The 18,378-nt window shown below is 36.8% G+C and overlaps 1 protein-coding gene across 1 annotated transcript; it reads right to left on the bottom strand.

The window, feature by feature from the left end:
• Window positions 1-3: 3 nt before the first annotated feature.
• Window positions 4-17,132, bottom strand: copa (COPI coat complex subunit alpha). The gene is made up of 30 exons (XM_008434006.3): window positions 16,919-17,132; window positions 16,528-16,641; window positions 16,374-16,447; window positions 16,162-16,242; window positions 15,324-15,400; window positions 15,067-15,176; window positions 12,840-12,949; window positions 11,812-11,911; window positions 10,572-10,790; window positions 10,336-10,486; window positions 10,178-10,244; window positions 10,018-10,093; window positions 9,811-9,893; window positions 9,062-9,287; window positions 8,834-8,972; window positions 7,938-8,100; window positions 6,843-6,989; window positions 6,575-6,764; window positions 6,390-6,485; window positions 5,145-5,233; window positions 4,893-5,016; window positions 4,235-4,324; window positions 4,037-4,140; window positions 3,126-3,272; window positions 2,822-2,962; window positions 2,558-2,740; window positions 1,881-1,991; window positions 1,623-1,784; window positions 1,331-1,525; window positions 4-315 (listed from the first exon to the last, which is right to left on the bottom strand). The coding sequence occupies exons 1-30, from the start codon at window positions 16,956-16,958 to the stop codon at window positions 256-258; spliced, it is 3,669 nt and encodes a 1,222-aa protein (XP_008432228.1). The 5' UTR covers window positions 16,959-17,132; the 3' UTR covers window positions 4-255.
• Between the last annotated feature and the right edge of the window lie 1,246 nt (window positions 17,133-18,378).

The raw sequence follows: 18,378 nt of genomic DNA, 5'->3' as shown, positions 1-18,378 counted from the left end.
CGGTTTTCATCAATATCAGGTATTTTATTATAGTTTCAGATGAAAGGACCAGTGCCACACACTTTGAATTATTAATTTTGTGCTCAGACAAAATTAACAGTAATATTTCTATACGCTTAAAGAGAAGAGAAGACAAGGAAAAGCAGTGTTTATACTCATTTAAAAGTCATGGAGTAAAGACAAGACTGAAGCGGTTAGCATTTGTTCAGCTAGTAGATGGTATGTTGGATTTGTTTCGCAGAACGTTTTCTCTTCTTAGCGGAACTGGAGTGGGCTCACACGCAAACCGATCACATCCTTGCCAATCTCCGTCACCTGGAATATAAAATTATACATTAGAAGATAAAAGAAAACAGCAAGGAACCCTACTTCCTCCCATTGGTTAATAATTGTTCCTATTCTATAGATAAAAATAGCCAAAATAAACTGCATGGAATCTTGACAACACTTAAGTTACGTTATGCATTTTACTAATTCACATTTAACAGAATGAAAACCAAATTTACAATTACAAGCAATGAAAATAAAAAAATTGATGGAAAAATAGTAAGTATTGAAACCCATGCACGTGAAGTTTATACTAATAAGTTTGTGAATTTTTTTTACCTTAACCATTTTACTTTTGATTAACATAATTGTGATTACACAACTTAGTTTAAAATTTTAAATGTTTGCTATGAAAAATAATGTAAGCAGAACACATTTTATTTCATGTAGCCATTTCTAAAAGTAGCTTGTGCATCATACAATCTTGAGGTTTCTGCTGATAAAAGGACTATAACAACCTAGCTGATTGGCATTTTTCCACAGGGTTTAACATAAGCTAAAATACTTTAATTAACCCAGACTTTTAGCTTTTAAATGCTCCATTAGTACTAATTTCTAGCCTTAAACATGATTTGTATAATTAGAAATGCATTTAAAATTTAAAAAAAGGGGACATATAATGCAAAACTCCACTTTTTAAAGCCTTTAAGTAGTTTTTGGCGCATATTTTGAGTTTCTAGGAGAGGAAAAAGTTCAATTTAGTCTCTCTCCATGTTGCGTGGATATCAGTATATTCTGTTCAGCTCATATTTTTTCAATCTGTTCAGTTTTCTCTATTCCCTATTATGTTTTCTTATCCATTACATCAAAATGTTTGCTGCAAAATTAGGATGGCTGTAAAAAAAAAAAAAAAGCTTCATGTGAACTTTTTATTGAATTTTTCTCTTAAAAACAGTAAACAGAACAGCTGTAAAGGTTAAACTTTTGATATTTTTTCATGGCAACTGTGTTTTTCTATAGCTAGTTTGGTGATTTGCTAACAAATTTGCAATCCTCTCTTTACCTGAGTGACCCTGCAGATCTGGCCTTTGTATGGGGGGCAGTAGCAGGCTCCAGAGAGGGGGCACTTCTCCACGGGACGCCCTCGGTAGAGGGGAACAAAGGAGGCAGCGCACAGATCAAACGGATTGTGGGGGTCGTAGTTCAGCTGGTGGGTGTCGGTCAGGGTCTTCTCACAAGCCGCCAGGATTTTACGGGTCTAAATCACGGGAGAGGGAAGTGATCACTGAATGAGTACGAGTCATTTACGGCAACATGATGAAAAAAAAATGTAAAAAGAAAGAATTGGTGACAACCTGCTGTGCAACATCTGGCTTCGGGCCGAGCTCCAGGAGGCGCCGCGCAAATCCTGCAGCTGTTTTAAAGTTGCGAAGTTTAAAGAAGAGGTTCAGAGCTGTGCGCAGCACCAGAACCATGTGGACCGGCTGCAGGTTGCAGTGGGTGAAATACGCAGCCATCTGCAGGAAAATACAGAAACAGTTAAAAAACAAAAACAATCATTTCTGAATATTTAGAAGAAAAAAACAAATCAGGTATGATCACAACATCTTTACCTCACAAATCCTCTTCTGTTGATCCAAAGTTTCTTTAGGCAATTTCTTCCTCTCGACCTCCATGGTCAGACCCACGATGTACTCTCTGCATATCGTGATGAGCTGCTGAGCCTAAAACACAAAGTTATACATTTTAAAATATAAATAGATGGAAATATAAAACTATGATAAAACAATACAAATAAACTAAAAAAAGTGTTTAAATTCACTATTAAGTAAAATATAACAAAATCTTATGTTTGAAACACACACCTGGTCTGAGAGCTAAACGATAATTGAACAAAAAATAAATAAATCCTCTTATTTCCATAATTTTAATATACAAAATGTAAGATTATCAATAAGCAACTGAAAAGTTACAAATACATTTCTAGAAATATTTGCCAAGTTTTCTAGCATTTAGAAAACACAGATAATTTTTATAATTCCAACTGATCTAAAACCAAAAAAGTTAAATCTGATTTATCTTCAGAGGCTAACAACAAATATGTGTCTTTTTATTAGCTGTATGAAAATATCTGGTTTAACTGCAAATATCATTTTACATCTGTAGGCTTTTAATAAAATGTGAAATTGCACTTAACTATAAAACTGCAGTTTGAAAATGAAGCCATTTCCATTGAAATTGAAGCATGTTCAGGTATTTCCAGCACCAACATAAGAACCGACAGGCTCACCTCTGCGATCTCCTGCTTGTTATCGACCACCAGCAGAGGAACAGAAAGCAGGATGGCTCTGAAGCGCTCGACGGCTTCCTCGAACCTCCCAGCCGTGGTCAGCTGGTAGCACTGCTGGAGGCGAGAGATCAGGTCGGAGAGGCGCAGCCCCACAGCAGGCAGTCCCTGCTTCGCCCCGCAGTCCTACAGAAACACACCTGGGTCAGCAGGAGGAACCTGAATCTACAGCGGACGGCTGAAATACAGCGCAGCCAGCAGACGCACCTTCCAGTTCCTCTGAGGGTGACCGCGCAGACAAGGCAGAGACGGCAGCCCCAGGTAAGAGGTTCGGCCTCTAGACAGAGTCTGCATGAACAGCGACTTGTAGGGATCAAAGTTCACAACTCCAACCTGGTCGTGGAGCAGCTGTGAAAAGAAGAGAGGCCAGTCCGATATTAATATCTGTATCGGTCCTAATACTGAAAACATGTTTACATCATGACTAGTTTAGTGAGAATTATTGCAAATGTAGAGTTCATGTTAGGATTTGTTGCACATTAAGCTAGCAGGACAGAAAATGCAAACATACTCTCATAGCAGTTTCAAAGGATCCAGCTAGGATGTGGTCGACTGGCAGCTGCGAGTTGTTGCACCACATTTGGGTTGGACTCATGCCCTTGGTTGGCGGCACGAAGAATCCATCTTCTGTTGACCCTCCTGCTCCCAGAGGAACGTCCTGATGGGTGGAAGAGAAATTCAGGGTTACTTTTTACTAAAATGGATCAAAGTATAAAGGAGCTTCAGGGTAAAACAACATTTCTATTGATCAGGCCTGGAACGATTAATCAAATTAATCGTGATCAATCGATTACTGGAATAATAGTCAACTAACTTGGTAATCAATTAATCATTAAATGAAGTATACAGAATTTAAAAATGGCCATTTGATGCAATAACCTCTCACTTGGAGCAGCAATTAAGCCAGAAATGTACAAAAATAATAAAATGTACATTTTCATTTATGGTGGAAAAACTTTCTTTGCTGTAAAAATGTTTTACCCAGAACTCAGGAAATGGTCTAGTTTTAGATTCACCTGGTCCAAATTCTGTGAAATATGTACATTTTATTAATCAAAATCTTAAAATAGAGGGCAGTAATTTTTAGCATCCTTTGCTACAAATGACCAACCCTACACTGAAGGAATGCTATTTTGTTGCATTTTAGGCAATTAAAATAGTTTATTTTCTCATTTATAAAAGGAACTAAATAATTTATTTGTGTTTTTTGTGCTTGTCCAATATGTGTCTAAATGAAAAATCTGGAGAATGTGCAGATATTTTTGATCAGAATAATTGTTAGAATAAATTTATTACTAAATTAATCGTTAGTTGCAACCCTAGTATTGATAAAATGATGTAGAATTTCAGCTTTAAAAGCTTAGAAAAAAAACATTTAAAACATTTGATGATTTTTGCTTCCAATTACATTTCTCCTCTCACCAGCTCTGGAGGAAGTTCCACTTCTTCGTCGATATCCCAGCCTCCTCCTTCCTCTTTGCCCAACCCTTCATCTCCTAATCCATCCTGGGCATCAATGAAGCCGTCTGAGAAAAATGGGAAAATATATTTAGTAAATATAGAGGAACAAAATATTTAAATCAACTAAAAGAAGCTTTAGAGAAACGGTTTCTGTTTTACCTTCATCCATGGCGAGCTCAGCATCGTCTCCCCAGCCCTCGCCTCCTGCTGCCTCCATGTCCAAATCTGCAGCCATCTGAACGGCTTTTCCTACAACAAAAACATCACCGGCTTCATGTTTGCATAATTAACTGAAAGGTTTGGTTAATTTACACATTCAATGTTAAGGACATTACTGCACTCTCTACTTTGGTACAGATTCGTCTAGCAGTTTTATAGATTTTAGCTACAAAAACATGAAAATAAAACTTTTTTGTTCTTAATTCAAGAAGGGACGAAAACGAATGAGTGAAATCTTTCAACATTTTTATCATCCGATTAACATATGGATGCAGGGCAGGAACTGTAGGTTTGGTAGGTCTTTCCATTTTAATCTGAAGTATTGAACGAGACCTTTCAGAGTTTGAGATTTGGTTTTATAAGCCAACCCTTCTTTAAATCTTCCCCACAGCTTCCTCCCTAACTGGTCTGCAGAGTTCCTTGATCTTCATGTTGTTGTTTGTTCAATAATATTCTCTAACAAATCTATTTATGTTGATCCATCACATAAAATCGTAAAATGTGGTTGTAATGCAACAAAATGTGAAAAAGTCCCACTGTCATTGATTCTTTTCGTCAACGCAGCGTATCTAGAGAATAAAATCTGTGAATAACTCACCCTTTGCTGCAATGGCTCCCTCAAAGAAGCCCTTGGATACGGTGAGCAGGGGCCAGTTGGTGTCCAGGGGGTTGATGGGAGGCGGCGCCTGCAGCAGCTGTGCATTAGGGTCGACCTCTGGCACCTGCATGGCACAAAATCAACCATCAAGTTTCTTATAATCTAGGAATTTTCTCATTTGAAACAAAGTTTTCCAAACAAATAGTGTAAGGTTGAAAGTTTTAAGATAAAGATTGTGCTTTGCCGACTCACCGTCTCCTTTTCTGGGTCAAAGGTCTCCTTCAGTGCCTCAGCCTCTTCATCCAGCCCATGAGTGGCTGCAGTGAGGTAAGCCAGAGACTCTGCAGACAGTGATTAAAGAGGCAAAAAGAGAATACATATAAAAATGTTTTGTTGTTAAAATTGAAAATAAAGAAGCATAGAGTATAAATTTTTATGATTCTACAACTGTCAGCCATTTTTACTGGTCCTAATTATCCGCAAGGCAAAAATTAAACTATTGTGCATCTGTAAAAATATGTTGTTTCACGTAATTATGTTTGCTTTACATCAAAACTAACTATTAAGTTAGTAAACCAAAAGAAATGTACATTTCTGCATTTTGAATGTAAGCACTGCAACATAATTAATAAAAGGAAGTTTTAGAATATTGTGTGTAAGAAAAATAACTAAATATAAATGCAAATAAACTATTTTACTGCAAATATCACAGAGTTTAATACATAAATTGTGTTCAACCGATCAAACTGTATCAGTGGATATGAAAAAGAAGATTGTTTTTAAAGATATAAACTTTTACAATAGCTCTGAATGAACCATCTGATGTTTAATGTTTTTCTTTGTGTACTAGACTTTGTAAGCTGTATCCTTAAAAGCATTACATGAATTTAAATTTTACTTACTGAGAAACATCAGGTTGTAATAAGACATTAATAAAATTTAATATTTGGAAAATATATTTACTGCTGTGGAATTTGCAAAATAAAGTTTGAAACCCATTGGTTTATCAGATTATTATTATTATTATAATAAAATATTTTATTATATTACACACCTAAATAACAAAAAAATTTTTCCAAAATTTAACAGATTTGATTAATCTTTAGTCAAATACTTATTTTAAGTACAAATTACAAACCAAACTCAAACTTTACCCGTTTTTAATATTTCGCTGCTTAAACTGGAACAAAGGGCAGTTAAGGCTGCATGCCATTAAATTAATTAAATTAAACATGAAAAGTCAAATAGTGAGGTGGAACCGTTTTGTATCTCCATCTAGAAAAACAACACAGGAAGACAAACTAATTTACTGTAATTAAACTTGACAATCTAGTTTAATTCAGGTATATTTAGGTTAATCTGAGGTTCTTGAAATTTGAGTCACTTTCTAGATGTGAATATAAATAAATTGGAGGAATAACATGTAAAACTATGAGCAAATATTTGCACAAAAGGGTTGAGTTTATGCTTAAAACTCAGTGAGAGAAATGAACTGACTCTGTCCGCAGTTCTTCAGGATTCGGACTCTCTCACTGACGTCCCCCAGATACAGAGCCGCCTGGTAGTGACCGCTCATGTCCTTCCTGATCTCAGCTGCACATAAATCAGCCGACATGTTAGAAAATTAATCACATTGTAACAAAATTACCAGACAACTGAGCAGCAAACTTGTCAGTACTCACCAATCTTCATCATCTTGCGCAGCTTGGCCAGATTACCAGTGATGAGGTAGAGGAAGGTGAGCTTGTCGAAGTTCTTGGTCCTCTGGTAGCACATCTCAACAACCTGGTGGTGTCCCTGCAGCAGCGCCGCCTCGCCCAGACGCTCCCAGCAGCTGCGCTCATCCAGGGCCTTGGCTGCCTCCAGCGCCACCTGAAATCACAGCAGGAGGAAAATGATTTAGGCTTCATCTTCTCCAGAGACTCATTAACTTTTGCCCAATCTTTTCACCTCAATGTTTCCGCATTCCAGAGCAAGGCTGAAACGAGTCTTCTCATCTTTCACAAAGTGGAGCGCTACCTCAGGGTAGCCCTTTTTCTGAAGGTAGGCGATGATCGACTGACCCACCAGTTTGGCGTTTCGCACCATGTGGAGCACCTAAAAGAGCAGCAGTAAAAGGAACAGAAGTCAATAAACTGATGTGCTAAAACTTTCACCTGCTGAACAGAAACAAAACTGAAGTTATCATCTTTTGACCTAAAGAAGAACGATCTAGAGTCAACGCACAGCTTCAGTTATTGCAACTAAAAAACAGCAATCAGGTCCAAAATCTGACCTGAACCTTCAGGGCCACATAAAGACAGCTACAAAGTCAGCCTTCTATCACCTGAAGAACATTTCCAGGATTAGAGGACTAATGGCTCAGCAAGATCTAGAGAAACTCATCCATACGTTGATCTTTAGCAACAGTATCTTCACAGGACTGACAAACTGATCCAAAACGCTGCTGGTGGTGTTCTGACTAAAACCAGGAAGTTAAAGCTCATCACCCAGTTCTAAACATCTTCACTCACTCCCTGTAACTCAGAGAATAGACTTTAAAATACTGCTGCTAGTTTATAAATAACTGAACGGTTTAGTACTACAATACATTAAAGATCTGCTGTTGTCATAGCAACCTTCCAGACTCTCATGTCTTCTGATTCTGCATCCCCAGAACCGAACATGGAAAAGCAGCATTCATTTTCTATGTTCAACAAATCTGGAACAAACTTCCAGAAAACTGCAAAACAGTCAAAACACAGAGATCCTTTAGATCAAGACTGCTTAAAGCTGCTTTTGAACCATAATTAGTGAAACATTGACCAACATATCTGATGTATGTTGATAATTTTAATGATGGTACTTGACAAAATGTAACGGTTATTGGTTTTCACAACTGTTGACTGTATGATGAGTTTATAATGTCTTATGTTTTCATGATGCAAAGCACTTTGAACTGCCTTGTTGCTGAAATGTGATAAGCAAATAAACTTGGTAGAAATATTCAGGGAAAGTAATTAGAAATAAAACAACTCAAAGCAAAACTTTAAAAAAAAAGCAAACCTCATCATATTTCCGATTGACCAGAGCCAACTTGAAGCGGTACTCAGTCGGGTCGATGGTGAGAACGCGAGGCCTGCACTCCCTGTCCAGACAGTAAACACTGTTGCCTCTGACCCGGGTCACATAGATGGGCAGGTCCAGGGTCCGGATGATGCCATGATCACTACAGAAACATTAAACCGCAACGTTACAGAGTCCCGATACATTTTCAGATCAATATATTACATTTGGAAATATGACAAGTATTTTCTGGACTATAAGTTTCACATTTTTCATAGTTTTGTTGGTCCTGCAACTCGTTTTTTTCTTCTTCGTGTTGCTTTTTTTAAACCTTGCAACTTATACTCCACAGCAGCTTATAGTCCAGGAAATACGGTAGTCTCTTTTGAGCTTAGCTCAAAGATCTCACTGACAATTAATGGCAGATATTTCTACAAAAGTAAGGTTTTAAATTTGAAACCTGAAAGATAACACCGACTGTGAGGAAGACATGGAAAAGAATAGACCACAATGTCCAGAAATAAAAATATTCTTTCCTAGGTTTTCCTCCCTCTTCTTGAAAACATTTCAATCAAATTTCTTTTTCCAAACAGAATAGAAACCCTGATGTTCTCTCAAAAGAGTTAAAAAAACCAGTGCTATAATTTATACCTTGGGTTCATTTTACAAATTGTTTGCAAATTTAAAATAGATTAAACACCTAAATTACAATTTAATATGCTTAACCAATGCAATATAACTAAACTGTAACGGAACAAACATTTTTTCAACCAAATCTGCCCATGACAGGCAAAAAAAGGACAACTTTTCAGCTTTACTGAATAAAATGTGCTTCCAGTGTTAAAATATCTCAACTTTTAGAAAACCTAAAAAGCACAAATTAAAAAAAACCTCACCCTGAAGTGAGGGCATATTTGATGTGGTTGGAGGTGGTATAAATGAAGACGCCGGTCTCATCCCAGGCTCCACTCTTCACTCTGATGTTCTCATGAATGTTGCAGAGACTTTCCAGCTTACGGTTGCAGATCATAATAGCTAAAAGAGATTTCCAGACAATAAAACAAAATGGCTTCCATCTCAGCAATAAAAACTCAGAGGGGTTAGTGGAGGCTTCAGATATTTACCGTGTTTCGCCAGCAGAGCCACGTGGGAAGTGTCGGAGCTCCACACCACATACTTGACCTTGGCGATTTTGACCGTGGCCAGAGAGCGTTTCTGCTGCACGTCAAACAGCGTGACGCCGTCGGCGTCGCGCAGCAGCAGCGAGCCGGTTCCTGCGTAGAAGATTTCCTCGCAGCTCGGCACCTGGACCTTCTTCACTATTTCATTTTTCAGGTTTTTAATCAGAAGCTGCAGGGAAGAAACAAATAATCTGATTAAAACAAGCACTTAAGACACAAAGATAAACACTTTTTAAAATCAAAAATACACATTTCTTCACTAAAATGTCATGAATTCAGAAACAGTATTTTTACTTCGCATAGAGCATTACAAAAACAATTACAACAAGGGTCATAAAACTAGGCTGAATATTAAGTTTATTTTTTTTAAACATGTATTTTCAGATTTTATACAGTTAATTTTTTATGGAAACAGACGTTTAAATAGTTAAGAAAAAAAGACAACTAAACTGGAAAAGCTAACTAATCACAGATAATATATCATATCTGTGTCAATATATCACAGATATATTGACACTTTATAATAATAAAGTGTCAATTTCACTATTCAGCAGGATTTCACTGCATATTTATGCAAGTTATAGAACTAGACAAAATACAAAAATAAAAACAAACATTTGGCTAAATTTTTCTAAAATCCTCTCTTGAAATTTTGGCAATATTTTTTCTGAACATTTTTCAGCAGGACTCACAGAGTGCATCCGGTCAAGGACTGCAAATCGGTTTCTTGCCACCCACACTGCAGTCAGGCCAGATGATCGTTTTCCCTCCGGCGCTTTAAATAAAAGTACAAAATGTTTACATTAAACACAAAATTAGAACAAGACAATGAATGAAAATTATTTGCTTAGAAACATGATATAGTTTTTGCCACAAGGGGGCATGTATTATTGAATTACCGTCAGGGTTCTGGGAGTCGCTTTCTTTGGGAATTGAGTAGAGGTCGTATGTACTGTTCTCCAGGTTGGTCGCTCTCTAAAGAAAGTGCAAATCATAAAGCAAAAATATGGAAAAACAATTGTGCTGACCAGGAAGGCGTTCTCAGAGAGGGACACGTACCGTACAGAGCAGGACGGCGTTCTCAGCAGGATTATAAGACATGCTGAACACCGGGAACTTAGAACCACTGGGAAGAAGAAAAACAAGTCTATTATTTAATATCTGACTAAACTCCCTTAAAAAGCTGCACTGGGAAGATTTAAAGTAAAATGGCCGACCTGCGGAGCTGCATGACGGCAGTGTCCTTGCTGCTGTTGAAGTCCAGCTGGCGGAGGAAGCGATCTTTGACGTAGTACAGCATGTTGCCATGCACAGCGTAAGCAGGACGTTCCCGTTCCAGCTTGAAGACGATCATACCGCTGTCATGACCTGAAGGAAACGAGTCACACGTTCAAGAAAACAAAAAAACATTTAAACTTAATGAGTCCGGACAGAAGTTGCTGTCACTGCCTACCAGCTGCAAACAGGTTAAGGTTCGGGTGGGCTCCCAGCACCCAGAAGCGATCGTGATCACGGCGAAAGGTCTGAACTCCGGTACGCTTGGACATGTCCCACACCCGGATGCTCTTGTCCTCAGAGTTGGACAGGATGAGCTCCTGGCGCGGATGGAAGACGGCGCAGGAAACGTTGTTGTAGTGGCCGCGGCACGTATCGAGCTCCCACGCCTTGGACTCTGAGCGGGAAAAAAAACAAAAAGAGGGAAGGGTTTTATTTCTATGTAAACAAAGCTGGATCATTGGTTTAAAAAAAAAACTTTATTTGACCACCGAGTATCAGAAAAACATCTGCAGATGATTCAGTGTTTTACCTTGATAAAACATCTTCCATCCCTGGAAAATCCAAAAATCTAATTTTTAGTTTTTGGAGATTTAATTTTTGGAAAATCTGGATTTTTTCTTTTCCCACCAATGCTCTCGTTTGGTTTCCATACTTCAGAGTGATGTCAGCACTTCCGGGGCGGCCATTTTGTTTAACCAGCATGTTTTTACAGCTTCTTTTAATTTGGACTTTGAATTCAGGTTATCTCTACGGTGGAATGAATTTCAATTTCTTTTCTTTAAATTATGAGGATAAAATCATACAACAGAATCAAAATAATACGACAATAAAGTCATAATGTTACCAGGATAAAATCACATTAGGAGGATGAAGTTTTGAAAACACCTACATGAAAACAACATTTTAAAATAAGGAATGTTGAGCGTTTTGTGAGTTTTACAGATAAGAAAATACTTTAACTTTTAAAACATCAGAATCATATTATTATCAGTAACAGGAATTTGAAACGGTCGTGTGAACAATTGTCTATTTTGAAGAAAGAACTACGTCACGTCAGATCACAATAATTCTGCTTCTGGTAAAATTGTGACTTTAGTTTGTTAATATTATGAGTTTAATCTCATAATTAAAACTAAAATTTTCATAGCCCAGCCCTGATTCTTTGTAGAACAACTCACAGAAGGGATACTGGTTTATGAAAATATTTTCTGTCATTTGTAATTTCTTACTTGGAAAAGAAAGAAAGAGAAAAAATACTCGGATCTGGTATGAAAAAAATCTGAGATTTTGTTTATAAGCCATATCACCTGGTTCTAAGATTCACTGATTTTTTTATATATTTCCACAAATCTCATGCATTACAGATTAAGTAGTTGGGCAGCAGACGTTATATATACTAGTGTCAAACGGCTCACCGTTCATTCTCCAGATCTTGACCTGCCTGTCGTCGGCTCCAGACACGATGAGCGGCATGGTGGGATGGAAAGCAGCCCAGTTGACCCCACGGTCATGTCCCTGCACACAGACGCACAAATCAGATCTTCCTCCAATAAGAGAATCAGAAAGACACTAAACTGCACAAGCTTAAGATATTTCTCTACTTTCAGGGAATCTGGACTAACAGATCAGCTTCCTCTCAAAATCTGCATCACTTAGGCTGGATTATCCTACACTAACTTCATCTTTTAATGAACAGTTTGTGAACTGATACTCTTATCTTGTTTGTGAAATTAGTTTTAACATTTGTTTCAACACTTTGGACCCGAGATATGGATACAAAAATTATCTAGGGGAGGTAAGAGGACAGAAAAAACTGAAACGTCTTTGCAGAATGGCACTATTTGTGGTTTCTATGTAAGCAACAAAAACACTAAAATTATTTTTTAATATAGACAAATACTCAAGTTGACATGCAGGCATTTTGCGATCAATAAAGTATTTCTGAATTTTAATTTGAATTAAAGACAAAAGACCATTTAAATACATTTAATTCTGAATTTTATCTTTTAGTCTGTGGAAAAAGGAACAAAATCTGCAACCTTTTTTTCTATTCTCTGATACCTCACCATAAATACTACTAAATAAAAAATAATTTAACTACATACTTTTCATGACTACAAAGAATAAAAACTATAAAAATGTCCAGATAAAATCTAAAACTTTCCAGGAAATCTTAAGAAATTTAATTATTAAAAGTAAAAAACATTTTTAAAAAGCAGACAAAACAACATTTAAGAAAAAACTGTTTTGTTAAAGCATTGGAACAATAAATGAGGTTAAGTTATAGCTTCAGTACAAGTTTTAAATAAAATCAGAGTCTCTGTAAATTGAAATATAATAAAAACATCTGAAATATTTAGCTCTGTATAATAAAAGTCATTACAATGATTAATTTTTTCTAATTTGTTACACATTAATCCAGTGGGTGAAAGTCGCTGCGTACCTCCAGTACGTGCTTCACCACCGCATCAGAGGCACCAAACAGGTCAACCCCGGTGATGCCGCGCACGTCCGTCTCCACGGCGCCCGGAGACAGGTTCTTCTTCCTCAAACCTGGAACCATCATTCAGAGCATCGCGTGCAAAGAAGGAAACGCCATTTTCACATTAACCACAGCAAATCACAGTACATGGGAGGAAGGGAGACAAACACACTAAATGGAAATGATACAACAAGATTAAAAAAAAAAAAAAAGCAAACTGTTGGACTACCGAACACACACAGGGTTGAAACGCACCAACACAACCAGACCACCAACAACACTACTGATTGGGTTATTAATCTCTGATTTGATTGGACAGCATCACAAAGATTGTATTACTGATTTCAGCCCGTTAATATAACGTGGTGAACAGGTAGCTCAACAGTGTTGATAGAGGAAGGAATGGCAGTAGGAACCAATGTGCAAGTGTGGATGTTTCCTGAGAAGAGCATGGGACGAGGCTGAATGGGGTGGGGTTGGGTGGGCGGATGGGTGGTGGACAAGATGTGCTCTGATTGGGCACTGAATGCCAGAATGGGAGGATGATAGTTGGTCGGGTAGAAAGGCACATGCATGTATCAGTCTGGGTTTTTCAGCCCCATGCAGGGTTGTTAGATATTGAGAGCAAAAACACAAAATCTTACAGAGTATTTGTTGTCTAGCTTCTAATGCAAATATTTTACAACACTTGAAATAAGACAAAACTAACTTACAAAGTAACTTTTGGCTATATACAGAAACTTGTTTTAAGTCAATAGTCCGTCAACACTGATAAAAAAAGTAAATAAATCAACAGGTATGTGGTCAATATCAATAAATAATATATCTGAAAGTATATGCATTATTTATTTCACTGTGTGGTTCTGATCCAGAACATTCTGGGAGATGTAGGCAGAGGAAAAGCTTTAGCTACTCAAAATTTCGCAGCCAGCTAAGACAGGTTGGTGGAATCAACTGACTCGCTCGCTCTTTGGTTACCTAGCAACTCACTCATTCTTTGGTTACCTAGCAACAACCTGCCCAGTAACTTGAGCAGCAGCAGTTTAAGGTTCCACCATAACTGCTTAAAAATAAAAAGCAATGGCGTGGAGTGAAAACTGTGGATCAAACAGGAAAGGTCACCACACGAGTTTGGCAATATTTCAGATGTTTAAAACTAATCAATATTTATCTATATCAGCAATTATTGATGGACTAACATGAAATGCTTATATGACAGGTTTTTCAGCCATATTCACTAGCAGATCTTTTCACTTTATGACATGGATTTGTTAAAATTGTAATTATTAACTTGTTGAAAAGTCAGTTTCCTAACTAAAGTTAACCTTATTTCAAGTGTACCAAGATATTTACACTACAAACTAGGCAAAACGATTTTGTGTTTTTGCAGTGATGTTATTATGTATTAGTAGTAATGGTAACATTGTAAGATTACAAATTTAGAGGAGGAGAAAATCGTGCAAGTTTCTTTGGAGTTGGAATATTTATGTATTAGTTAAAGAAATTAGATAGTTTAATCTAATTAGTAGTCGTAGCTGAAAATTAACTCATAGCGGTTTGAGCTGGTGCAACATAAGCTAATCAGTGAGATGAGTTTGGATGCAAAGTTAGTCTTCCTTGAAGCTAAATCTGGCTGCACATTCAGCTTCTGCTGCAACATCATGCAGTTTATAGCTCAGTAACAAAACATGAATGCAGTGATGCCAAGTACACACATACACAAAAGTACATAAGACACCAACATGTTAGAGCCACAGATCCACATCTTTACATGGTTAGAAATAAAAGATGAGAGTCAAGAGCTTCTTCAGTTAGTGCAAACACAAGAAACAAGAACAAAGTTAAACATTAAAAGTCTGAGAAGCATGCAAAGCCACAGAAACACTTCTCCAAGCTGAGGTTTGTTGAAATTATTTTTACGTCACTAAGTCACTACTTCAAAAGTACTGCACAAATGAAGGTCAAAGAGAATCTTTTATTCATAAATAAACAATTTTAGATTGGAATCCAATATAGTTTTCTTTTCTCTGTGCTGAAAGGAAAAGTGTTTCTGCTGAAAGTCCACGAGAAAGAAAGCACTCAGGACTGGACATTCATCCTGATCCTGCCTTCTTTCTCCTCCACTGAGCCCCACATCCCCGAAACCGGGCCCACTGCCCACTCTGCTCCACTCCTCCCAAACCCTCACCGGAGATATCCCACACTCGCACTGTCTGGTCCAGACTGGCGGACACCACCAAGTCTTCTGATGGGTGGAACTGGGCGCACATCACGTAGTGGTTGTGTCCCGTCAGCACGCTGATGGAGACATAGAGCAGAAAAAAATCATCACATTTGTTTAATTCTTATGAAATTGCAAGCTTTCTAAATATCTTATGTTAATGCAAAGTCTCCGTTCTTTTCAGGACCATCGAGGAACACAGATTTGTGTACAAGTTTGCTTACCATACACAGGTCCTCGACTGCCAGTTCCAGATGCGGATGGTCTGATCATCTGAGGCACTCAGAATCCACGGATATTCCTGCAAGTAATGTTCACAATTCACTCAAAAAGACTTTATATGAGCCTCAGAATCACAGTTTTATTGTCAAACAGCCTCACTAAAGCAGCTGACAGGACTCTATTTTTCTTCTCTCTCTCTCATTTTTATATTTTCTGTTATTACTTTAGGTCTTATAAATGTCTACGTTGTTTTCATGTGATGATCAGGTCTGAAATTGGGGAGTATTTTAGAAACTTTACTTTTTCAGTGTCATAATTATATGGCAAAGCATCAGGGCCAAGCTAATAAAAATAAATAAATGACAAAATATAAAAAAAAAATGTAAAACTATGAGAAAATAATTACATTAGAATTGAGTTGAAATCATATGAGGAAAAAAGTCATAAGAGAAAATATTTGTAGTAATACAAAAATAAAGTCAACAGGAATGCAATTTTATTGTATTTTAGGCAATAAAGTGTTTATTTTTTATTTAAAAGAGGAATTTCATTGTTTGCATTTTGTAATGTATTTCTAAATTATGATGTACCCAAAAGGCTTGGTGATTACATGTCAACTCTACAGAATGTACCACTTTTTACAAAATAATAGTTGCAGCCCTAGTATTTTCTTTTGCCCCTAAAGTAGAGTCTGTTATTATTACTTCTATTTGTGTGTACGTCTACATACAATAAACGTATTGTCACTTTGCTGCTGTCATACCTTAAATTACACACTGAGGGACAAATAAATTCAATTTCTACTCTACGCTAAGAATGAGAATGTGTGGAACAACTCACATGGTGAAAGAACGTAGTTCTGATGTAGTCCAGGTGTCCCAAAAGGGTAAAGAGACAGCGTCTCAGCTTGTAGTTCCACACCTGGTTGAACAGATATAATGTTAAATATTTTCAGAGATAACAGCACAATGAAAGATCCAAACATTGCTTAAATCATGTGTTTCAGGGTCATACGTGTGTTGCTGGTCATGCAAAACAGAAGCAGTGATCACCTTGATTTTGTAATCATCTCCTCCAGACACAAAAAGAGGCTGCTGCTTGTGGAAATCAATTCCTCTGACAGGACCTGTAGGGAACAAAACAAGTTTGTATGGAAAACGATGCGAAACTTCAACTAAAGCAGACATTTAAAAGTAGCTAATATACCATCGTGTTCATCAAATTTGTCGATCAGTGTGCACATCCGATAGTCCCACAGCTGGATGACACCATTGTGCAAACTTGCAAGAACCCATGGCCTTTTTGGGTGAAAACTCAAACCTGAAATATAAACACAATTTCAACTATAACCATGAATCCGTTAAAAATCTGGATAGCAACATTAGCGATACCTACGTAGATTTTCAAGTCGTGTCATTTTAACATTAAAAGAGATATTAAATACAAGATAATGGCAACGCTGTAAAGCATATACAAAACTAAAGCAACAAATACTTTATTTCTTAACCGTTACACCTTATGGAATAAATAGTTGGTAAAAGCATCGCCCGCTAGCTGGAGTTAGCATCGATGCTAACTGCTATTAGCAAACTCTTACCTTTCACACGCGCAGACTTGGTTTCAAATTTTGTTAGCATCGTCGCTGCTCAAATCTTCAGGACAAATTATTAAAAACTATTCTTAAATCGTCTCAATCCTTACAAAAGGAACCACTCAAATGTTGCAGAAAGATTGTTTCAGACGACCTGGTCGCCTTCGCCCATTTAGCCGACTTCTCTTTTCCTGACACGTAGTCGCTTCTGACTTCCGACGCAAATCTGACGCAGAAAGCTCCACGGCAGAGGCGCATAGAAATACAACACACAGAACGGCAATGCCTATCGTCTGTGAGCACAATCTATGAGCACAACGGCTAAAATTCAGTCATGACAACTCTAGAAGACCGATTTCTTTACGGATTTACAGCGACGATAAACCATAACAAATTATCTTTATAAAACTTTTGCTAAGAGTTGCCTATGGTTCAGAGGCGGCTAGAATAGCTAAATATGTTACTTAAATGAGAGTAGCATTATTTTAATATTACATGAGCCGAAGTAAAAGTAATCGTAAAACATAGTCAAGTAAAAGTGAAAAAATAGGGCTATTTGGCACTAAATGTTTGATGAACTGGTTGATAAACGCATCTTATGTTGTGAAAATGATGTAATCCGACAGACAAAAATATAAAGTTATGTGCAATTTTTCTAAGGAATTAAGTACAAATTTACCAAAGAAAATAAAAAACATTCCAGAAGAACAGAGGTGGGTTGAACACCCAGAATTTGAACTCAAGTATGAGTAGCACTATTTTAATACCCTTTTACTATACTTCAAAAGTAAAAAGTAGCTTGCCTAGAAATATATCCAGTAAAAAATAAAAGTAATTTGTAAGACTACCGAAGTACTGATTTACCGATGCAGATGGAGAAAACTATAGTTATGTGGAAGTTTTGGCATTTAAAATAATATTTTAAAAAATCATACAAATAATACTAAAATAAATTCAGGCAGGAAAAAACATTAAAATTACTTCAATATAAACTTATGAAACTAAATTTAAAGTATATAATTTATATGTATGTCAAAACAAGGTAAATTACTTACAGTGACAATATGTAGTGCTTACTGTGTCTTTTTTGTCTCCAAATGGTTCAACAGAAAATAACATTAGAACATCATAGTGTTTAAACAATTCGTGTGTGGATTTTTTTGTTAATTTAAAACATACTTTTTTTTCATACAGTGGTTAGTATATCCAGAAACTATACTTGAATGAAAGTAGTGTTACTTTAATAACTTCAGTAAAATAAAAAACAGTAAAACTTACTGTAACTAGTTACTAATCACCTGATATTGTCCTCTGAGATGATATAGAAAATCTGCAATATATTCACATTAAGGACTTTGGTATTTTTCCTTTGCAAAAGGTAAACACATTAGAATAAAATGGTTAAGATTTCATAACGTGCCTTTAATTGTGACACAAATGAAACTAACATATACGAATGATAAATT

This window comes from Poecilia reticulata, chromosome 17, assembly GCF_904066995.2.
Source record: "Poecilia reticulata chromosome 17, P_reticulata-male-v2, whole genome shotgun sequence".
Taxonomy (NCBI): Eukaryota; Metazoa; Chordata; class Actinopteri; order Cyprinodontiformes; family Poeciliidae; genus Poecilia; species Poecilia reticulata.
This window is presented reverse-complemented; position numbering and strand designations above follow the sequence as displayed.

Excerpts from the sequence above, each read along its gene's own strand:
- copa (XM_008434006.3), bottom strand. The coding sequence starts at position 16,958 with ATGCTAACAAAATTTGAAACCAAGTCTGCGCGTGTGAAAG. Across the intron at positions 3,273-4,036 it reads TGGAACTTCCTCCAGAGCTG|GACGTTCCTCTGGGAGCAGG; the intron begins GTGAGAGGAGAA and ends TCCACCCATCAG. Across the intron at positions 1,785-1,880 it reads AACAGAAGAGGATTTGTGAG|ATGGCTGCGTATTTCACCCA; the intron begins GTAAAGATGTTG and ends ATTTTCCTGCAG.